Raw genomic sequence first — 24,303 nt, 5'->3', positions numbered from 1 at the left:
GTTTTGTTCTTTATTTCTTTATTTGTTGGTTTTCAATCCCAGGTTAGTGTTGGAGTTTGACCTGCTGTTCTACGCCTTTGGGAAGCTGGGGACGGTCACTGTAGCCTGGGCCATCATGTTTTCTTACACCCTGAGCGTTCCCTATTACACCTTGCTGTTTTGGGGCTCTTTGTACCACAAAGTCCCCTCCAAGATGGGGCTGTCTCTGGGGATGGGGCTGATCCTGTATCTCATACAGACCTGCATACTTGGAGTCTTCCCCATCTATGTTGTTGTGCACCACCAGTTGCCACCTGCATCGCGGTTTATTGTGATACTGGAACAGGTGAGTCTGTCACATGTGCAGCCGCTCATTTTTTCATTTACTGCATATTCAGTGTAAAGAGCTACTTTGTGTTCAAATGCAACAGAAAAAAAAGATTATTGGTAATGACCTGTGCTAGAAACACACTGTATCATAGATAACATTACACACATATTCACTGGCAATCATAGGTAATCCAAATTGTAGAAGCAGTAATTCACTGCCCTCAGCTGGAACATTGTGATAAAGATAGCCTGCTAGCCAGAGATGGGAGCTTTCCAACTGGAAAGTCACCAAAGGAGAAAGCATCTCTGGCAGCAGATCTCACTGCAGCCAGCATTTGAACATCACAAACCCATACACTAATACCTCCTCATCCTCTTTATCACATCGGCCCCGGCCTCCAAAATCAGTCTTAGCACTAAAATCATTTTAGCTCTGTTTGATGGAGTGAGATAATCTTGGTGCTTAGATGCTTCTGGGAAACCCGGCCATGATCCTCATCTGACTGAGTCCAATCAGTCTTTTTTGTATTTACATGATGTTCATGGCATTTTAAAACTGCTGAGTTTGATGCAGAAATTAAATATTCAAACTCCCTGAATTGCCCCAAAATGCGGTTCACTGCTGCTTTATGATGCTCCCTGCTCTACGCAGATTGATTGTGCATCATCTCTGAACTGCAGTTTATGACAAATTAAGCCAAGTTCTGCAACTGTGCTGCTCTCTGTCCCACCATGCTGCACTGCTTCATGTTTGATGGGAGTGCACATAAATCATGAGTCAACAACAAAAGAGAAACAAAAAAGAAAAAAAGAGATGTGAGTATCTGGATGTTTCATTTCGGGCAGCTTGTCAGTTCTTGGAGTGAAGATAAACATCTACAGTAGAAGCAGCTAATACTGATACACTGTCTCCCTTCACGTAATAACTGTATCCATTTTCTCCAGATTCGATTCCTGATGAAAACCTACTCGTTCTTAAGAGAAACGGCTCCTGTTATCATGAAGAATGCACCAAAGGAAGGTATTGTATTGAAGTCCGGTGTATTTTCTCTCCGGGCGCTATCATTACTCACAGTGACACTCCCGGAAACAAGGGGGAAAAATGACTTAAGCAGAACTCTGCAGGTTACCTATGTAATAACTTTAAAACTAACAATGAATCTGCAGCTAGAGATGCTCTTGTACAGGTCTGTTAGTGGGAGATAAAAATATGAAACATGAGGGGAGACCAAGAGCAAAAACATGAATACTTAAAACAAATGCCCCCTGGAGAAAACTGTAGTCCTGACTTAAGTAGTAAAACTGACATAAAATCGAAATGGAAGTTAAGATCATTTCTTCACACAGAAGGTCCGTTAAATACATTTTTTATAGAGCAGGGCTGTAATACAAGTGTTTAAAGGACGCCACACTAGCTGGAACAAACTACAGCAAACCATTTAGTAAAACTGATGAGTCTTTAAGGCAGATAATTTGGTATAATGGCTTAATGATTCAGCGACAACCCGAGTGTTGTTTAATTTTTAAAGATGGCCACTTGTTTACAGGTTCTTGCATTAAAGGCACAGTGAAGCTGTGAAATTAAATGAATAATGAATGACTCAACAAGACTTTAATGTGAAGCCACTTTTAAAATAACTTAAAGGTTTTGGACACAAACATGATGGCCACACTAACAGCGTTGTCTTTGTCTTTTCAGGAGAAAATCACAGATTCCCAACATTTTCCAGCTATTTGTACTTCCTCTTCTGTCCAACGCTCATTTACAGGGAATCATACCCTCGGTAGGATATATTAACCCCTCATTTTGGCTGGTTATTTATGCTCTTCTGTTCTAGTAATTGTCAAAAATATCTATGTCCAGTTTTCATTAAAACTGGAGGTTCTGTCATGTGACACAAACTCACAAAGCCAGCAGTGACTTTCTTTTTTATTCATTACAGCATCAAATCCCATCTCTCAGAATCTATAGCTCAGCAGCTACAAACATAAATCTAACGACGGCTGAAAAACAACAAGATGCCGTTACAAGCAGTCATGTTGATCTGAGATTAGATGCATTGTGGAATCCCTAATCTGGACTGCGACACTAGAGACAAATTCAGGCAACATGAAAACTGATAAAAATTTGAGAACAGAGCACACATTAAGAATAATCTTGCATCTGAAATTTATGAAATGTCCGTTTGTTGCAGAAATCGCCACATACGATGGAACTATGTTGGCATTACTCTTGGCATGGTGAGATAAAATGTTGCTTTCCTATTTATAATTCAGCCCTTTTGCTTTGAATATCTAACAAAAGACTTGGTAGTGTCTGCTGACCTAAAAAGAAGTTTTACTTCTGTATACTGAAATAATCTTAAGTAATAATATATCCCTGATCGCAGTTATCGCTAAGCCATTTCCACATTTGTACTTCTGATTCTCGTGTGTGTTCTCCGTTTCATTTCCTCTTTTATGGGATGTTCTCGAACCTCTTTGATGTTCCCTTTGCAGATTTTGGGGTGCCTGTTCTACGGCTACTTTATCCTGGTGCGTCTCTGCATGCCGGTCTTTAGAACCCAGACCAACGTGCCTTTCAGTAAACGAACAATGGTTTTGGCTATTTTTCACTCTATATTACCAGGTATGTCCTCTTATTCAAAGAGTCCTCAGCTGTACACACACAAACTCAACGTGGCCTTTTTTCCTCCCTTTTTTCCCCACTTACAGCGTTAGAAAGAAGCTGTGTGCAGGTTAAAGTTCATCTCTGACTCTGATTGTAACATCATTTATGTTTATAACATCCATTATCTCTCATGCGTGTGAGTCAGCACTGGTTAATATTTTACTAAGCCTGCAATGTAGGAAAGGACTCCAGAGTGTCGTTAAGACAGTGATAAGATGAAAGATGCTAACATGAATCTGATACAAGTAATCAAAGGCTGAAATGTTTATGACTCCCTTTGAGTGAAGAGCGAGTTAGTGCAATAGCATCTGTGCCAAGTTACAATTCCTCTGAGAAAACTGGGGGCAATGCCCAAAATAAAATCGCTCCATGCAATTCTCTCCGTCTCTGTGTGTGTGTGTTGCAGGAATAATGCTCCTCCTGCTGTGTTTCTTTGCCTTCCTGCACTGCTGGCTCAACCTCTTCGGGGAGCTCCTGCGTTTTGCTGACAGAATGTTCTATAAGGTGTGCGGCTGATTTTTGTGGACACTTTAATTGGTCCAGTGGTCATTTCCTGTTTCTGTGCTGTAGACTCATTATTTTCTGAAATGCTTACTTTTACAGACAAGCAAATTCTGATTAATGACAAGTGAAATGGCAGCAGGGTGACCTGCTGGTCCCCAAACAGTTTTACTTTTCCATCGCTGAATCCTGTTGATTTATATAGCTCTTGAGCAAGAGCTGAAAATACTTGCTTATAGTGGTTGGCCACTTTCACTTCCACAAATCTTATTCGCTTATGGCACTCTAAGTACGCCTGAGAGTTTGAATGAATTTAGCTATAAAAGATACCAAGGCACTTGGGGGAATGTGGGGCAGGATTTTACCAGAAAACGTCTGTGTGGTTGTGAGTGAGACTTTTCTTCACTCTTATGTATTTTCGTCATAATCATACTCTAAGGTTAGCCATGGGGCTTTTTGTAGGTTTGTGCAAAAAATGGATGTAAGACAGCGAGACAGTGTTTTGCAAATTTCATTTTTGTTTTAAAAATGCTAAATAATCTTGAAAAGATTCTAGTGTGTGTATTTTATGTTAATTACAGGAGTTGATTCACCTAATTTACAATGTGGCTACAAATTGTTCTTAACCTTTAAACCTCTTATCTGCCCTAGATGCATGTCTCTGATGGCAGTTTATTGGTTTAATAATGTTCAAATGACACTGCTTGTCAGCTGAAACAGTTGGGACAAACGTGCATAGACTGTATATAAATGATGGCCATGCCACTGTGCCAACACCCATTAGATAGTGAAGTGCTGTTTTGAATCCTTGGGTTGAGCATTTTGGACTTTTCCTATCTTGTTATTTTATAACTGGTAATGACAAGTCTGACTTAGACACTGAGTACACTGCACATGACTCACAAGGAAGCCACACCCTAAAGCATACCCTCTTTTGTCAACAACTCTAAATCCGACTATAAATGACAGAATGAGCAGCATGGTGTATTAAATCAAACAATATAACCGTTAGATTGTGTTTAAGAAGTCACATTTTTTATAGTCAGTTTGCAACCAGTTGAGTCGCCTCCTGCTGGTCATTGAAAAGAATGCATGCATTGGCTTTGTTTTTCTCACATCTGAAATTTACGTGCAGCTTTTATAGAAAGGTGTCGCACACAATCAGAGATTGCACCGAGGTGTCTGTTTAAACTGATGAAGATTAAACCAGTATACCCACCCAGGAACTTGATGCACTGTGCAGAACTGCATTGCTTTCACCTCCAAGACCCATTTACAAATCCTTAGTTGTAGGGTTTGGTATACGCTAAGATGTTTTAATAATAGCGAATCTCTCATCAGTAGAAATAGATGATCAATAATAAACATTCACTCCTATTCAGCCCTTTTTCTTGATGTTTTTATTCTGATGAGTGACTCATCCTCTGTTGTTTTTTCAGGACTGGTGGAACTCTACGTCTTTTGCTAACTATTACCGTACCTGGAACATAGTGGTTCATGACTGGCTGTATTACTATGGCTACAGGGACTTTCTTTGGGTGAGCAGAGTACTAATACTGCAGACTAACACATGTATATTGAACAAAACAAATCCCATAACTCTGTTGGTTTCGTCTCTGTTTATAAACCAGCATGTGTGTGGCAATTTAACTGTTGTTAAGTCAGTCTGACCCCTGAACTTTTAGCCAAATCCTCTTTCTGTTCACTCTCCAATCCCTGCAGCTGTCAAATAGGAAATTCCGAACTGCTGCCATGCTTTCGGTTTTCATAGTCTCTGCCGTCGTTCACGAGTATGCTTTGGCCATGGGGTTCGGCTTCTTCTACCCAGTCATGTTCTTGCTCTTTGCCGTCTTTGGAGGTGAGGGGTGTGTTTATTATTCATGGGACAGTTGTTAGCGCAGCATAAGTAACTTGTGTGCTGACCCAGCTACAGAAATTCATTCATTTGCCTAAAAGCCTTTTAAAGGGAGAAAAACACAGACACATTTTTCATGTCTACATTATTACCGCTGATAAAAGCACTGTGTTTGAGATGCCTATCCATAGCTTGTTAAAAATATGTAAACGGCTTTTGCTTTGAAGAGTGTGCCTTCAAACTTTCGAGTTAAATTCTTCAATTATTCACAAAAACACTGTAAAAAGTCTGTTTTTATAGGATTCTCACTCAATGTTTTGGTTTCTTCTCTCTGCGTGTCCTTGTCCCTTTATCGACCTCCTGCTCTCTCAATAACAGATACAAAGAAAGAACCGAAAGCCCATTAACAAATCCCCTTTCCCATCTTCTCTTAGTGGCATTCAACTTCACCATGACCGACAAGCGACAGAGCCCTGTCTGCAACATCATCATGTGGGTGTGTCTCTTCATCGGTCAGGGTGTGCAGGTGTGCCTGTACTGCCAGGAGTGGTACGCCCAGATATACTGCCCACGGACAGGAGTACGTACTCCCACGTTTGACCGAGATCTCTGTTTGTAAAGTTTTTCCTTTATATGTAGAAAATGCCTTTTCTCCTCTCCTCTATAAATAGTTTCTTCATATCATTTAATAGAATCACATAGAAAGCAATCCTAAAAAAGCCATTTTCCCACAATGTCTTACTGGGCTTACGCACAATCTCAAAATACAATCAGCCAGCTCTTCAGAAAGAAGCCATACACAAGTACATTTTATAGCATCAAATGTGGGTCACAAAAGATGCTTTCAGTCAGTTATCTTACTTTACTTCTCTGGATACAGAAGCACAAATTTTGCTAAAAACCATAAAAATTGACAGAAAAAGAGATGAGTGACCTCTTTTTGCAGAAGAATTATGAAGAAATGTGTACTCATGCTAGGAGAATTCACCTCTGAGAGACTTCTTATTGAGTTTGAAGGCATGAAAACAGTTTTATCCCAAACTGCACGAGTAGTGAAGGTTTGTGCAGATCTATTCTGATTTAAAGTTGTGGGTTTCAAATTAAACACCAAGTTATTTTTTTGTAGATGTCATTAGACTGACTTTGACCCCTGCTTTAGATGACCCCTAAATGGAAAATAGGTCAACGGGTGAACAAACTTCAGGCGAGAATGAAAAAACTCATGTACACAAGCACATTACGCAACTACTGCTGGATGTCACACAGACGTCAGCAGCAAAATGAGAGTGGTAACAAACAGCCTCTTCCACTCATTCATTATCTTGACTTAATTGTCTGTTCTCATCCACAGTGATTCATATATTCATTACCGTCCTGCAGACTACATGCATTTGTGTAAACACGTGTACACGTAATCCCGTGCTGCAGATTCACGTGTGTTGAGCAGCAGATGTGAATAAAAGTGTGACATGTTTTTAACACTTTAAAAGTTGCCTTCCGACACCAAGAGTCTGATGAAGTCAGAGATGTAGAGGATTTGCTCGACAGATGGGCTCAGTGCTTACCACACTAGGAACAACTGTATGTCCGTGTATCCCCAGAGGAGGAATCCTCTAAAGCCAGTGGAATAATTCACACACACAATAGCTTAACACAGATAACATCTGTCTACAAATAGAAGTGCTCTGCACAATGAGATTGTAACTTGAGAGAAATGGATGTTAAATCTACTAATAATTTAATAAAATGATTAAAGTTACTAGAAGGAGAAGGAGGAGAAGTGAGGCATGTATATTTGGCCCAATTCTTTTCCTTTTTCTCAACAGAATAGCTTCTGGGAGCTGGTGATGCCTCGATCTTGGTCCTGCAGCTCCCAGAGATGAGGCCATCCCTCTCGCAGGCAGGAGGAATAAATGATGAAGTCTGAAAGTCTGAAAATGAAGATGTAGCTCTGCAAGGCCTGATGGACTGAGTGTGGAAGAGAGCAAGGTTTTCTGTTATCAGTGCGTAAAAGATTTATTGTGTCACTGAACTATTTCAGGTTTTATTTGTGCAGGTGGTATTTTTATCACTAATATTCATTAAAATGGGCTGTAACCGAGCATGTAGAACATATAGATCAGCGGTCCCCAACCTTTTTTGCGCCACGGACCGGTTTATGCCCAACAATATTTTCCCGGACCGGCCTTTAAGGTGTCGCGGAAAAATACAACAAAATAAAACTAGTACCAGTACTGAAAAATAGAAGATTTATTCATAACACACGTGAAAATACCCAGGAATACGGAGTTAACGATAAAAACGATAACAAAATAACGCTGAAAACTGATAAAAACCACACATTTCACACCTGAGCCTCAACTCTCACGGACCGGTACCAAACGACTCACGGACCGGTGCCGGTCCGAGGCCCGGGGGTTGGGGACCACTGATATAGAACATCATACCATCTGATAACAACGGCACATAATACAACATGGTAGTTCAGTGAGATTTAGACTTTTGATAGGTGGAGCTAGCCCAGCTGTTTCCCATTTTATATAAGAAGTCAGCTTAGTCATATACACAGTACTGTAGAGGAGAAAAAAGTACTGTACGAAGCCATACAATATCTTAATAAATAATATTTTTAAGCATTAAATAAATTTAAATATGGTATTAACAAGGCCTTATAGGCTTCAGGTTTATTACAGTTAGAATATTTAATTGCATTTCTTGCCCAGCTTATTTTTATTCCAGACAAAACACTTTTGTTCGTTTCGTTATTGTAGATTTTTATATGAGTTTTCTGTTTGTAGGACTGAAAAAAACTTAAAAGTGACAGAAAACTTTAAACAGGCTTTGACAAACACCGGGCACCTGGCCTGCAGTGTGTGTGCGCTGCGTGTTTAATCCTGCCTCGGTTGACATTCAGCTGCCAGGGATTGGCTGGGAAAGCAGGTATCTTAACCAGCCAACCACAGGCTGCACAGCATCTTATCAGTATGCTACAAAGCCTCTGTTTGCCTGCCTGCAACGTCATCCAGGAAGAAGAGGATTACCATTGGTACAGTGTTTGCATTAATGATGTAATGCTCTGTAAACTGATATACTGTAATACCAACGGGGCTCATGGAGGCAAATGCAGAACAGATAGTTTTAGAGTCAGTGTCAAAGCAGAAATGAATGGATTTAGTACATTAAATTTTATGTTTGAAAATTAAATTTGTTTGCATTTTCTTTATTTAAAAAAAAAATCTGCATATTGTTGTTTTGTTTTTTTTGTTGTTGTTGTTTTTTGTTTTTATCTCCAGCTTTCATTATCAGGAAATATCTATACATACCTCATTGCCAATAATGAGTCTCTATCTTCTGCACACTGCATATGAATCCAAAAGGGAATAACGCTTTGCAGAAATAAAGATAAAAAAGTGAAATCTCTTGTTATTTAGCCACATAATGTCATGGAAACTGGAAAAGCTTTTTATATAAATTAAGCAGAAATGGAACAGCTGGTAATTCATTTGGTAAATCTTCGTTTTACAATAGGACTTCTATGATTGGGAGAAATATAAACTTTTTCATCTGCTAAAAGCTTCACGGTGTTCACTTGAACAGCAACAGTACAGCCGTGAGCCTTGAAAACAAAAAAACAACAAAAAAAAAAAAAGGGCTTAAAGAGGCTAAAATGTTCAATAATCTGAGGGAAACGGCGAGGATGTTACATTTTCTGTAGATTTTCACAAAGTTTGATCCCACTTACACATACTCACAGCATTATTATACACCCAACAGCCACAGCGTGAAATTCTCAGGGGTGTCCTGTGGTGTCTGGATACAGGATATTGATGTTGGATCCTTTCAGTACTCTTGCTTGTGTTTCGCGAGCAGGCCCTGCAGTGCAGGCTCATTGTGTGATGCTTGGTTTGCAACAGTGTTTATTCCATTAGTGCATGTTGAAAGAGCTTCCAGATAAATGCCAGAACATACTGTAGCACGAGAAGTAACTTTTTTTTTTTTACCTTACCCGCAATATTTTAAACCCCTGACAGGCTATGTGTTCAAAAATATTATTTTTAGTTCCAGTTTTAGTGTCTATTTTCTCCCTATAGTGCTCAACTTAGACCCATGTTACTACACTGCATGCAATTCTCTTTTTCTGTCATTAAATTATGAATTTCTCACAAGATACAAATTATGAAAACTCATTACTCATCACTAAAAATATGTAAATCCTGTAACAAACTTTAAAACAGTCTGCACTGCACAAGGCTTACACTAATCCTCTGCTTGCGTGGCAATGCAAAAACTGCACCAAGTACAAGAAATCTAATGGTTTTCATACTGTCGATGGAAAATATGCTCTACTAGCTCACTTTGTCAGAGAAATGTGATTATTTTCTTCTCTGCAGAATGTTGTCCAATAACTTGGATGGATCCAGTTGCATCCATTTCCAAGCTGTCTGCAGAAAACAGATGTTTGTTAAGCAGCAGAAAATAAAGCACAAGGTGACCCAGAGTGGTTTATTGGTCGTACCAACTGGCAGGTCTGCCAAAGCACCATAAGTAACAAATTGAGCAAAAGAAAAACAGCCTTCGTATATTTAAAAGGCAGTAAGACGCATTCAGGATCTGTGGTATTAAAGCAGAGTAGACAATCCAAACAAAACATAACACCTCCATCAAAGGGTTTAATACAACTGCCGACAAAAACACAACTGATACAGAAGTTCTGATACTCTGCACGCGATGCGCATCAGCGCTTACAGCTGGCGGTAATTCTCAGGGAACACAGATTGAAATGAATCGAGTGTGAGTCAAGCGACTGTCAAACACAGGGTGGGGGAAGGGCAGCAGGACACTGCAGCCATAAACAGGGATTAGAGACGAACACGCAGATACTCACTTTCTCTCATTTGAAATACCAGCCAGCAAACGCTACCCTGTGCTGCTAGGATGTGCACGTGCATGTGTGTGCGTGTGTGTGTGAGTGTAGCCGTGTGGTGGGCGGGTATGTGGGGGAACAAATCAGCTTTGAGCACTTTATCTGGAACAAAGTGGCTCAGGAAGCAAGCAGAGCTGTGATTTTATTCCCTGATGTTTGTGACCAACATTTATAATCAGGGTTTCAGGGAAATCTAGAGACTCCAACAAAGACAGAACGTCGAGATAAAGTGAGAAAGCAAAGCTCAGGGTAATCAAATTTAGAAATGTCAAACAACTAGTCATTTTAATGAGAGAGCCACAAGTATAACTAATGTTGCTTTCCTCTCCTTTTCGCTGAATATATATCTATCCTTAAATGATCGCACAGTACAGGCCCGCTTGCACGACCAAACTATTTTTTAAGTGTTACTTTCAACGGGAAGAGGAGGATCGATTTCACCCGTTTTAAGTGCGCAGACACTGTAAATCTTTGTGGGTTAGCAGCAACAGCTATAGTCATAATAAGTGTTGGCAGCAGGCATGTATGGCCTGAACCACACGATAACAATGATGACGGTTATAGTGAGTTTTTACTACACTGTCTCGTCATATGACTGCACTGCTTGGAAAAAGTTTTCACCTCGGGGATGAGACTCCTAAAAGACGTTACGCAACACAACAGTTTTCCTGTTACCCGCCATAACGCGGGGGTTATTTGTCACAGTATAGTTTTCTATCTCAGTCACTTAACAGGAGCTTAGGAGCCATTAATCCCACAAAAAGAAAGAAAAACAGCAACGAAATAACTTCAGCTGGAAGAAAATCAAGTAAAAACATTCCAGCCCTGCTTTTTCTCCAAGTGCTTTAAAAAAAGCAGAGTAGTCTGCTGCACAGAATCTTAAAACACAGGTGCTTGCCAAATAAAAATGGTGCAACGGCACAATCTTAACGCATTAAGAAAATAAAACAGCTAAACTCCACAGAGTATTTACACATTTCAGCCCAGTGCATTGTGGGTATATCTTCTGTCTTCTCTTTGTCAAATCTATACAAATCTGTCAGCCTAAGAGAAAACTCAAGTATGAAGTACTCAGTCGGACAGCGTCAGAAAGTCCCCAGCCAGCAGCTTCCTTATTAAGTAACAGACAAAGACTTTGTTTACACGCAGAGCGCTGCTGGAACATCCCTGCTCGTATTAACTTTCCAGAGGCTAAACTGCTCCCACCAGCAATCCGATGACTGTCTGCGGCAGCGCCTTAACCATGCATGTACATTTAGACATTGTTAGCTTTTGTGTAAAAAGAAGAACATGCACTCTGAGGAAGGAATAACTGGAACAGTATCAAAAACAAATCCCGGAAACACAGAACGGTCTTTGTTGGTGGGGAACTTGCACCATGAGTCGATAGACAGTGACCTTAATACGCAGCATCACAGAAAGCATCTGATGAGTTAAGTAGCATGTGGTTCAATCCTGCTGTAACAATATGTTGGGGGCAAGTTGGCTCAAAAGAAATAACACGCTTGAGACTGCAGTGCAACTGTGGCGGCAGAAGCCTAGCGCACTGTGCTTATCAAGAAAATATGTTTCAGATATAAAAATACAAGAAAGTATAAAACTGAATTTTTTTGGCATTGATCGTTAAACATGTAGGTCAGAACACAGAAAGACAACCAACGAGGTGACGAAAGTCATTTTCTACTTCGTTTTTTTTCTTCTTGAAGTTACTTTATGGGCCATTTCTTCCAAGACTTTGTGAACAATCAGATTACAGACGGCGCCGGACGCCTACTTTCGAGCGCGCTGCCTCGCCAGGCGCTTCATGAAGCAGCAAGTTACCGCTGCGATGATGACGATGCCGACAAACAAGGCTGAAGAGACGCCAACCACCAAAGGGATGAGGAGGAGGTCAGCAGCTGAGGAGAACAGGAAATGAGAGAGAGCAGTGCGGTGATATAATCTGATGTGGATGAATATTGGAGAGCTATGAAAAAAAATGAGCTTTATTTAAATCAAAACAAAAAGGTGGGTCGATGTTTTAGCCAACGTGGATAATATAAGAACATTAATCTCCTGCTTTGATTAATCAGATAATTGACATTTGAATAAAAGAGAAAGGAAAATCATTTCTAAAATGCCAAGTTAATGGACTGTGCCACTGAAACCACACCGCTCTGGTGATTCAGTTAACAGCTGCATTAAGTCACAATGGCCTAAAAATGCTCTGGCAAACAGAAAAAGGTCCTCAACTAACCCAAAAATATCGTGCTTGTGCTTTTGACTAATATTCTATATCATTATACATAGTAAGACACCTGATTTGTCAAACAATACATGCACCAAAGATACAGTGAAGATTTTTTTCCCCCATCCAGCCACCTGCATATGTACAGTAGCAGAGGATAAACATGCAGAAAGATTAATGTGTAATCTCCTCCAACTGGGATTCCTCTACCAGCACAGCAAGACCTCTATTTAAACCCACGCTTGCTTTATTCTACATACACCACATATTTTTTCCCTTAAACAAGGGTAGGTGGTTCAACCATTAGCTGAAATTAATTGTTGCTGTCAAGGATTCAGATCTTAGGTGTGTGTACAGTTTAAGATGTAAATACAGAGAAGCAAGCTCTGAGTTTGCTACGGAGATCAGGGAAAGTATCAAGGGTGAAATCAATCCAGACAAAAAGCCATCCTCTGGCCAACCTCCAGCTTGGGACCAAAGGTTTCCTATTTGACCCTTTCCTTGATTTTAGCTCAATCAGGAGCTGCTCAGCTCCCACCGTGCTCACTTTGGCCTGCACAATGAAGCAAGTTCAACATACACAGGTTAGCTATTCCTTATGGGGCTTCAATTACCCTTACAGTGGCAATCAGGCTACATGCACGTTTGCCTGTAAGATGCAGAGCTTACACATCAGAAAGGTAAAACTACAATTTGTTTTACAAAGTATGTAGTAATAAGACCCATAATACAGATTACTATTATTACATTATTAATATTAATTTAGATTATTAGATTAACACTTACCTCTGGCATATAAGTAAACATTGACTGCATTTGACTCTGCTTTGGCTCCTGTTCTGTACCAGCCTCCATGCGGGTCCTGTCCCCACGCCTCAGCATGACAGGCATACATGCCCTGATCATCCTTCGTTGCCATGTGAACCCTGAGTCTGTAGCTATTAACTGACAGGCGGTCGATGCTAATCTCGCTATGGTTGATGTAGATATTTGAAACACCGTTGTACATTAGGGAAGCTATCAGCTTGGGTTCTGGTGGAGCAGGAGGTTTTAGCATCACAGTGTCAGGTGCCTTCTTGATAACTGGTTCAGGGATTGCCCAGCGCAGCCAGTGCACCTGAACCTGGGCGGGACCTGTGGTGGTCACGGTGGTGTTGCAGATTAGCGTGACCGTGCTGCCTCTTTTCAGTAAAGGGCCACGAGGGAGCTGAGCCACGGCTGTAACCAGGACATCTGTGGAAGAAAGAGGAAAAACATTTTATAGAAGACAAACTAAGCAAAGTTAAAGAATGACTGTAGGAGCAGACGGAAGTTTAGCCAACATGCTGTTAAATAAAAAGAAAATCACACACAGCTGAAGAAAACCAAACTGGCTTATTAAAAGAATTTCAGTAAAAGTGATGCATATAGAATGAAATCTATAACACAGCAGAGAACTATGAATATTTTACAAATTTTAAAAATACATTAGAAACTTAGAGAGATATCAGTGAAGCTGGGAAAGAGATTTTAGTATACGGTTGCAGATTTCAACAGCAGAGTGCAGCCAAATGGCCCACATCCCAGAGCTCCAGGCCACCAAGACACTCAATAAATCTGCAAATTTAAATCATTTCTCCGTTTAAAACAATACAGCAGTTCCTGAAAAGTCAATATGATAAACAACAGAACGAACGAGACTAAAAGCCTTCACCCAGGGACGTGAATGCTTGTACCAAACTCCATGTCAGTCCGTGGTGACAAACAAGGATTAGAAATTTCAAAAGTGACCAAATTTGAAAAGTCAGTGAGACTACAGGAAATGACATGCAGCATTCATCCTGAATGTCTGGAGCAACGTGGAAACCCTGCTGCTAGCGTGGTTGCAAATATTGGATGTGATCGACCGGACATTAATCAGCCTTTTGAGCGAGTAATTGTGCAGTGAGTTCATAGCCAGCGAGAGGTACGGCATATGTCTGGCCTCCTGCGCGCTACACTGAGGCAGCTCCCACGCATGAACCACAGCAAGGGTTTCCAGTCCTGAGCAAACATCTGAAGCAGATTACCTCATAGCCTTCCCAGCACCGTCCACAGTTCATGTGTGACTATGGCTTAAACTGGAGCATTCCAGTAATCTCAGCCCATGTGTGACTGCAGAGTCTCACCTTTTGTCTTCAGGTTGACGGTGACTCCCTCCGACCGCTGGGTGAGTGTTGCGGGCACAGACTGTCCGGGGTTTCTTCTTCCGGCGTACACACTCACCACGCACCGATACACCCCTGAGTCGGCAGGCTGAGCTGAGAAGAGCTTCAGAGAGTACTTTCCCTCTGCTGCTTTCTCCATAGACCCGCCACTAGCTCTGCTGAGGTCATCCCCCCAGCTCACAATGCCATTCGGGGTCATCTGGGCCACCTCCACCTTAACAGATATCAAGATGCGCCAGGAGGGGTTAGACTAGAAACACCTGAAAATATTTCACATTTACCTGTCGATGGTTGAGAGGAACACATACGTACTTCATTTACATTTTGACTCAAACTTTGGTCTAAGAACGTTTGGTCTGAAAACGTTAACAGAATAACAAGATTACCTCGACTCCTCCGGCCCCGACTGAATCGCTGCTTGTGGATCCCCTTTTCATCCACTGAACCAGCAGGCCTGAGTTGACTTCAGGCGGCAGCCCCAAAATCTCACAGGTCAGGATGAGAGGGGAACCGATCTGCAGAGTAACCTCCCCTGTGGGCGAGGATGTTACACGCAGCGACTCGGCTGGAGAGAGGACGAGACAGAGTTTAAGTACCAGTAAATCTTCTTGGTGGATGGCTGCAAACAGCATTTAATCTGGACTACAACAGGAAAAATGTACTGCAGGTATCACCTCTGCTGAAAGGCTAGTGTAGCTTCTTTTGTACCGCACATATTTAATGGCCGGGACAAAATCGATATCACCTATCAAGTGTGTCGAAATAAAACAAGCAAAAAAAAGACTTAAACCTAACGTGACTACAACAGTACTTAAAAAATAAAATATTACAATACTAACAGTAACCACTTTAACAATACTTCCACCTGTGCAGGTAATAGAGTGTAAGGGTTGGATGAGTGTAGGCGCAGGCTGAGTTCATCTGCTGCTGTTTTTTTTTAGGAGATTTGTTTGTGTGATTTATTTTGTTTATTTGAAACATGAAAACATATCAAATGTTGCCATGAAAAAAATAGTTTTTGATTTTGAATTTAATGGCAGCAACATGTCTCAAGAAAAGCTGGAAAAGTAAGTGCAACTCAGAAGAAGCAGCTGGAGAAACATTTTGTTAACTATTTAAGCTGATTGGCAACAAGTCAGTAACATGACTGGGTGTAAAAAGAGCATCTTAGAGGCAGAGTTTCTCAGAAGTAAAGATGGTCAGAGGGTCACAGATCTGCAGAAGATGCACTACATAATGTCATCATAAGATTAAAAGAATCCAGAGAAATCTCTGTGTGCAAAGCAAGAGGATGAAAATCATCAAATATTGGATGTCTGTGGTCTTTGGGCCCTCGGGCAGCACCAGATTAAAAACAGGCACGAGTCTGTCCCCAGAAACACTTCCATGAATCGCTGTCTGTGAACACAGCTCACTGTGCCATCCACACATGCAGGTTAAAACTATCCATCTCTGATGGTATGGAAGTGCATTATGGACCCATCAATGCTGAAGGGTATACACAGCTTTTACAGCAACGTGTTCTCCCATCCAGATGGGAGGGCCTTCAATACTGACCTCCTCCAGCTATTACAACAGTATGGGTGGGAAATGGCCTGGCTGCAGTCCACACCTCTCATCGACTGAAAAGTCCAGCAGCTGCTCTGCTCAGTTCAAACATTCAATTTGTTTTCTATGTTCAACTGTGAATAAAATATCTTAGTGAGGTTTTCGAATTGGTCTATATTATTTTTATTTACATTTTACACAGCGTCACAACCTTTGGGGAACCTGGGGCTGTATATAGATGCTGTATCAACGGTGGCAAATGTAGCATTGTGAAAACACTGGTTGATTTTAAGTACTGGAGAACAAAACACCACTATGAAAGTTCCCTTTCTCGTGTTTGAAGTATTTCTTGGTTAACTAGTGATCCCAGAGCCCCATTGTGCAAGCTTTTCTCCAATCCTATCACTGGTCATAAGATGAGGATCTAGCATGTGTTTGCAAGACGTCATTTTATATCTCGCAATCAAAATTGCGAGATTTTTGCGAGTGTGTGCTGGGTTGGTGTGGGTGGGGCCAGCTCACGAACCCATAAATCGCCTGCTGCCGCACTTTTTGTTCCGTTCTTAAATACTGTCCAACACTGTATCGTGTACATATGCATGAAAGAAAAGTGGGTATTTATGTGCACGTACATAAGCCACTGTCACACAGTATTTATTGTAACATTTTAAATAATCTACTGCACTCAACAACTGAAACAATTAAGAGCCTTTAACTGAAATAGCGCAGTACAAAACATGTGAGTATAAGCCGCTTGTGTGTGCAAAGCCTCTTCTAACCACAAAACTTCTCTACACTAACGATGCTTCTCAATAATAGACATCCATGTCAACAAAAGGAGATGCGTCAGCCTATTGTATTAGTTAGACAATAGAGGCCAGAACACACAAAACCAAATGGCGCTCGTCAGTGAGTGCCAGTGTAACAAATAAACAATGCATGCATTGATGAGCTCTGATGAGCTTTAACTCAACCAATTATTTTTCCTGAAGAAACACAATGTGACCCATTTTTTTAAAAGGAGCAAAAAATATTCTCCATATTTTTCTATTAGAAAACTTACAAAACATGCATCATTGCAGCGCATTAGAGATGTGCTCGAGGGAGGACCGACAGACACACCTGTGCTCTTTTTCAAGGAATCCAGCCCAGAAAAGCCAATGTGAGAACAAGAGATTACTTAATCCTCTTAATCTACAAAAGCGCCTCAGAATTTAAAATGAGCCAAACAGCAAAGCGACAGGCAGTTATTCATCTGCCCAGACAGCCTTCTATTAACCTTTTAAATCCACCTGAAAAATCAACAAGATGAATGAGTTAGGCTGAAAAATGCAAAAACTAAAAAAAAAAAATGGCCAAATGTAAGAATTGCTTAGCTTCTCGATCTTGCAATATGACAATAAAAGCTATTAAAATACTGATTCAAAGATATTCTTCACTGGCCAGAAAGTAATGGGATAATGGATTACTCAAAAGTCTTCAGTTACAGCCGTAATTATTGGAATCCATTGTCCCAGGAAAAAGCTAAACTGTGAGATTGTTGCAAACAGTGCAACAAACTGCATACAAATGTGCATCCTGCTATTTAATCAGCTGCTTATCCAGCTAGTCAGCAAACTAATCACCCAGCAAACTAGACATCCAGTGAATAACTAAGACAAACACCCAGAGCCTGGGAGCTGGACAGGGTCCAGTTTACCCAAAGGCCCTGCAAGCCCAGGCTGACTGACACCACTTCCATGGCAACAACAAAAACACAATCAAGAGGCTCAAACTTACCAGCAGAAACACGACTTTGTCTTATTGCTCCTGCTTTGCTTTTATTCTCCAGTTTGTTCTGCAGTGTAATTTATGATTAAATAAACAACCTGCTGTGCGGTTTTATTACCAGCTTTACAGCTTATGTTGTTTCAACAACGAGCTGCAGTTCAATATGTTTGTTGCGACCTTGGGACTTGCCACAGGCTATCACAGCTTTGTCAAACGGCAGCACAGCTACTGGGGCAGTTTCTGAGTTACACTGACCTAGTTGCTGAACGGTCAAGTTGCCAATATCCAGCGTCCTCTGTGCGATCTTCTGCCACGATCGATTGGGGTCCAGAATCCACTGTGAGGCCTCGCAGAAATACGAGCCGCTGTCATCTGGCTGCACCGCTGTCATCTTCATCACGTACACACCCTGCCCGCCCTCGCCGTTTCTTTTCTCCAGCGTGATCTCCCCGTCATCGTAGCGTTTCTTGTAGAAATGTCCGGGAACGACCCCGAGAAGCTTGTCAATGGAGATAATCTCTCTGACGGTGCTGACCTCTTCTCCGGCCCCACTGGGCGATCCCTCTGCACCACCACGCTTCCCAAATGTGATGGACAGATGGGTGAGCTGCTCTGATTGGATGCTGGCCGAGCACGTCAGGGTTAACGAAGCCCCCTCTGACACAGGTTGGCCGGTGAGTGAGCGTGAATAGCTGATCTGAAGCGTGTCAGGGATCACTGTGGGTGTACAGAGACAGACAATCATATTACACAGAGCACTGCAGGAGACATATGGGAGGAGAAAATATGTCAAATTCAATTTCTAATGCCTGTGTAGTGTTTAGATGCATCTATGTTTAGAGCAATAAAGTGAATCATGAAATGTATCTGCTAAGAGTGACTCCAGGCCTTTTACCTCCACCTTGGCTTTGGGCACTTGGTTTGCCAAAGGAAGAGAGGATTAGTGAGCTATTGCTAAGATAGTCTGCTGCAAAACTAACAGGTGGCAAACTCAGTAGAACACGAGGAAGATGACTCATAAAAAAAATAACTGAATGGAGTAAAATAACCCAACTTACTTTGGTAGATAAATCATGGTATAAGTGCAAAGAATTCAGGGAGAAATAGAAACAGAAAAGAAAAAGACAAACTCCAGATGGTGAGAAGAAAGAATTACTTAGGATTCCTAAAGTTGCACTTAATCACTAAACATGACATCCTCTCTGCTGGAGTAGCACCGAGCAGCCGATGCAAGCTTCTCATACAGTTTGTTCTCCACTTCTGAAGACATCACAGCTAAACTATGACTGGCATAAATTCAACAGTTCTACTCACTGATATGAGTTCAACACCAAAACTAGTCTTTCTTTAGAGAAAGCAGACAGAAACGTGTTTTCTACACACTAAGAACACTTTCTCTGAACAATATATACCCACATTTTTAATCTATCTAATGAAACTTTATTAAATAAGGTTTAAATCTGCAATTGCTGACATTTCCAGTTGTGTCCAGTTCAGTCTCAAGCCCCGACTTTTTAAAACAGTTTTTCCCTAAAATGATGAGACGCTGTCCCGTTAAGGGTTAAGCCATTTTATTCACGCGCAACGTTTTCATGTTTCATTTATCTATTTATGTTTTGTTTTTGATGACTTTTTAACTCAAAGACATCAGACTGTGTCTGTCCTTTGAACGATTGTGGTTTGGGAACTATAAATGGATAAATATTCAGCTGTAATACATTTACAAATGATTAAACTCCTGGTCAAAACTCCACTACATTTACAAAAAGCTGCAATTCAATCACAGTCCACACAGCCAAGACATGAAGGTTGTCAGCATCAAATTCCACCGTCTTGGTCGCATCCACAGACGTGTGGATGTGCTGAGTGGGGTTTTCCCTCAGTAAAAGACATTTTTCCAAGCGTAGTTTCGAGAGATATTTGCAGACTGTGAAGTTGCGACAAACACTGGAAATATTGGAAAGTTCAGTTGTTAATGATTCCCTGCTTGGATTCTTTTCATGTGCTGCATCACAAAGGTTTCACTTTCTATAGACTTCATGACTTCCTGGTTTCGGGAACCAGACCAGGCCTGGATATGTTCATATTCTTTATACAAACATAATAAAATTGCATGGAAAGGCGGAAAGGAAAGAATGAACTGATCTACAATGCATGACTCATCTTATTCCTGTGGACCAAAAACCTCCAGTGTTGCCCAAAATTATTGCCACTGTAAACTTTTGTGGCTACACCAACAACATGGGCAAGTATAAGCCTAACAAATGCAGTGTGTGTGACATCTCTGATAGGAAACAATGAGCTTTGGGACAGACATTTGTTGACAGTGACAGGAGTATATCAGGTATAATAACGGCAGCTTTTTATATACCTGTAAGAACTTTGAGTCAGCTCATGTCTTACCTTTGACAGCTACTGTGGCACTGTAGTTCCCTTGATAGGAGCTGTCTGTGCTGGGAGTATAGCACTCATATTTCCCTTGGTCATCAGGCCGGAGCCTTTGGATGATCAGCCGGACCTTGTCCCCTGAATCCCGCTCCACTCTTACCTCCCCACTCGTCACACGTGCCTGGAACGGGGCATAAGGGAAACCCTTGTCCCTGGTGGACACAACTCCCATCTGCCTTCCGGCAGCATCGTCCCTAAACAAAAACCACTCAAAGTCTTGTGTACGTGAGCCTTCATATCCTGACACAGCACAGGGCAGGGAGAGAGGGAAGCCAGCGACACGGTAGAGGGGTCCAGCAGGGACAGCAACATGACGGCACAGAGCATGCTGGAGCACTGGAAAAGAAAAACACAACAGAATGGGGAAAAATGGCACATCTGGTGAGTGTGAAAGACCGGAAACAGAAACGGTGTCAAACCGTCGTGGCGTGTTTGGTACATGGACTCAGTGATCGATATCCTGAGCTGATGGCTGGCTAACAGTGAATCAATACTTTAAACAGCTGCAGAGAAGAAACACTCGTGCTGGCGCTCTGGGTGAGCTTCCTCAAAACAGAAAAACATGCTCAACAAATAAAATAATCTCAGTGAGCTCCTTAATATTGTTAGGCCATAGTATTATACACAGAGATTTCTACATTCACAGTAAATTTGATAGTGGCTGTATTATATTTATGGTTTGTAAGTATAAAGAATGGAATGGATATTAGAAAAATCTGAAATGAAACATGCAAGGTCAAAGAAACGGGTCATGATGCATAAAACAGCTGCAACTCTACTTTCTATCAATCAACTAACAACAAACACATATTTGAGCATTTCATTTCCAAATACAGTGACAGAAATATGATTATATGTGATGAATATAACACCCTGGACAGGTTGCTAGTCTGTCACACCTATGGCCGATTTACCCAACCCCACTAACCCCACTGCATTCCATGTCTTTGGACTTTAAGAGGAAGTCGGAGAGAACGTGCCAACTCCACACAGAAGGCCAGATGCTGGAATCAAACCCAAGACCTTCTTACTGTGTGTGCTAACGCCGCAACACCAGACTCTGATCTGCAGAACTGACCTTTATCTTCTTCAAATAAAAACTGGGTAATTGGCTTTCATGCTTAGTAGTTCTGCAATTGGGACTAACTTCTGCCTATTACAGGGATCAACTGTAAGTACTGTATTTGCAAAACAGTGCTGTTGTCAAGGTGCGCAAGCAAATTTTTTGAGAGTAAATCAAAGGCATTTAGCAAATGGCGAAGGAATAAGCTAAAGCTGGAATTGTAAACTAGAAGTCACAGTGAAATTGAGGGAGGACACCTTACTCAAGGCTAAAGTAAACCTAAAAATGAGTAAAGCTCCTTCCACGTCATCCTTGAGTGCCCGAGGAGTGACAGCTGCCAGCTTCAGGGTTGCAGTATCACTGTATTTCTGAGTCTCTGGGTCTGGCTTCCCATAAATTCCCAGAACCACAATGAAACGGGGTTAAACACAAACTCTTTTTTTTTAAGACACATGCCCTGAAACTTGTCACACGATGACCTTTATCTCTTATTTTTGGTACTTTCCAAAATATTAATTACTGACACAGAGTCTAATTTTGAGATGAGATAACGCTGCTGATTTTAACACGAACTTTCACACAAAATACAGTTAGTTGATGACAAATGTAGGTTGCAAATAAATGTTTCATTAAACAAAGTTTTGCTTGCTTTTAGAATGAGACACCAGCTGGTAAGTCTCACACTATCTACACAAATGTCATGTGAGTTAATTACACAAATGCAGGTTTCAAACAGTAGCAGGATCCATGCACGGGCCTCCAAAGCAGCACGGAGCTCCACATTGCAGAACATTTTAGCCCCTATATGAAACATAACTCACTGGTTTTGGAGTGACATTTGCCAGTTGTTGACAACTTGTTAGACAGATAATCAATTCATCAAAATTTCATTAGTAGCTTGCTGAGACATTGATTGTTGCAGACAGCCACCGGAAAGATAACATAACTTTTTTTTTTTTGAGGAACAATAATTCAGGTTCAGAACACTTTAAACCAAGAAAAGAAATACAAAAACAGAGGTGATAAGCACCTTTACTATTCAGTAAACAAGTTCATTTTTCATTTGGTGCCTAAAAGCCAAAGAGAATCAGCATCATCAGAAAATCCAAATGTGATGCAACCAAAAACACACCCACACAGTGACACTGAACAAAAGCTCCCCGACAGCTAACACAGCCTCTTGACTCACTGAAACTGAATGATGACTACCTGAACAACTAGAAATACGAGACAAGTGCGTTCGGGCACTTTTGGTCTGTGTGCGCTCGCGAGTGTCCAAAAACAAGCCGTGCCTTCTCACAGAGCTACACTCCAGTACAACACGCCCACAGATAATGACATGGGAGACTAGAGAGCCTAGAGGCTTAAGCGGATCAAGTCCTAATTAACAATGGGCTCGGGCTGATAGGACTGGGGGGACTCCGCAGCTTGTCATGATGCTCAGTACTGTCTGGATTACTGTCTGCGCAACAACGGGGCCCCTGAGTTTCTAATCAAGACCCCCACATAGAAACGCATGTTAAAACACAAACCTGTGACTAATACGGATCTCTCCCAGAGGCAGCCTGCCCGTCCAGTTTTTAAATGTGATAATTGGACTTATGACTAATGTGATGGAGATAAAAACTGTGTCATCCATATGCTGTTCTCCCTCTGTGGTCAAACTGTACAACTGACGTATAAATCTAAAAGCATTTGCAGTTTATTTCCCCAATGCACATCCAATGAGTCATTACTTTAAGTATCACAAATTTGTCTGATACTTTTATAAAACAATATCTCTGCAAGAAACACCTCAACTACAACGCTTCCGTGTTAAAATAGTGCATCTTAAATTTCACAAGGAACAGTAGTATGTCCACAGGAAGGACAGAAACCATAGAAACTCGCAGTTACACAAATCTCCAGCAACTACTGAGCATTACTATGGAGTATATACCGTAAAATATTATTATATAGTCATTATTTCCGTCTCCTACTCAACTCAACCTTTCCTAAGGACTTCCTGGAAGCCACACCCGCACACCCTAAGAGTTCTGTCTGATAGTAGACTTTCCTGGTATGTTTTTTTCTGCATTTGAACTTCAGGTATGAGGGGGAAAAGGATTTCCAGCGCTTAGGAATGTTTCAAAGATAAAGCAAACTAACAAGAACATGGTGAACCAAATCATGAAAATTAAGCCACCTGCTGTAAAGAATATGCAAATAAACAGTGTATTCGGTCACCGTGCAATCACGCAAATGCACCACCATGTGACAGATGGTCAGAGAGGTACGGATGAACTCACCCCAGTGCAGAAACAAGAAAAACGCCGCTTTCATCGAAGCCATCATGGTCCTCATCTCCCCCCCTGATGTCCAGATGGATTACGTAGAGTCAGAATTCCCTCTCCGTGTTCCTCTGCTCGTTTAACGCCGATCATAATTCATCACCGCCGCCGAGACCAGCTGTGATCGCAGTATTTGCGAGAGGAAGGAAAAACAAATGGGAATGCATAACAATGTAGCGATACACTGATTACACACACGCACACGCAGACACATGCACAGGGGAGAGTCACCGCCGTCACCTAAGAACAAGCCCGAAGGATATTAGTGCATATATAAATATGCAAAACGTGATTACCTTTTCTTCGTGCACCGCCACATCTCCATCAACAAGCCGTCTGCTCCATAATATGTCGGCCGCTTTCAGATTATACCGCCTCAAAAAACATGCAGACCAGTCCAGGCGCGGAGTGGCTGGCATCACGGGTGGGGAGGGGGGAGGCTGGTGTGTGTGAGCGTCTGTGTTTGTAACA

At 41.4% G+C, this 24,303-nt stretch overlaps 2 protein-coding genes across 2 annotated transcripts in view; one reads left to right on the top strand and one right to left on the bottom strand.

The window, feature by feature from the left end:
- The window catches only part of soat2 (sterol O-acyltransferase 2), a 15,252-nt gene extending 4,763 nt beyond the window's left edge, over positions 1–10,489 (top strand). The window contains exons 7-16 of the mRNA XM_082533045.1: positions 43–325; positions 1,255–1,330; positions 2,009–2,093; positions 2,505–2,550; positions 2,809–2,938; positions 3,387–3,484; positions 4,921–5,019; positions 5,204–5,339; positions 5,771–5,916; positions 7,163–10,489. Of these exons, the coding sequence (XP_082389171.1) occupies positions 43–325; positions 1,255–1,330; positions 2,009–2,093; positions 2,505–2,550; positions 2,809–2,938; positions 3,387–3,484; positions 4,921–5,019; positions 5,204–5,339; positions 5,771–5,916; positions 7,163–7,219 (1,156 nt within the window). The 3' untranslated portion in view covers positions 7,220–10,489. The remainder of the gene's footprint in view (positions 1–42; positions 326–1,254; positions 1,331–2,008; positions 2,094–2,504; positions 2,551–2,808; positions 2,939–3,386; positions 3,485–4,920; positions 5,020–5,203; positions 5,340–5,770; positions 5,917–7,162) is intronic.
- Positions 9,826–24,303, bottom strand: igsf8 (immunoglobulin superfamily, member 8). Its single transcript, XM_082533044.1, has 8 exons — positions 24,129–24,303; positions 23,791–23,950; positions 20,395–20,775; positions 18,247–18,708; positions 15,060–15,238; positions 14,635–14,887; positions 13,274–13,720; positions 9,826–12,158 (listed from the first exon to the last, which is right to left on the bottom strand). Exons 2-8 carry the CDS (start codon positions 23,843–23,845, stop codon positions 12,031–12,033), a joined length of 1,905 nt encoding a protein of 634 aa, XP_082389170.1. The 5' UTR covers positions 23,846–23,950; positions 24,129–24,303; the 3' UTR covers positions 9,826–12,030.

Source organism: Aulonocara stuartgranti, assembly GCF_965226115.1.
Source record: "Aulonocara stuartgranti genome assembly, chromosome: 5".
NCBI classification, from domain to species: Eukaryota; Metazoa; Chordata; class Actinopteri; order Cichliformes; family Cichlidae; genus Aulonocara; species Aulonocara stuartgranti.
The sequence above is the reverse complement of the archived record's forward strand: the minus strand, read 5'-3'. Positions and strand labels throughout refer to the sequence as shown.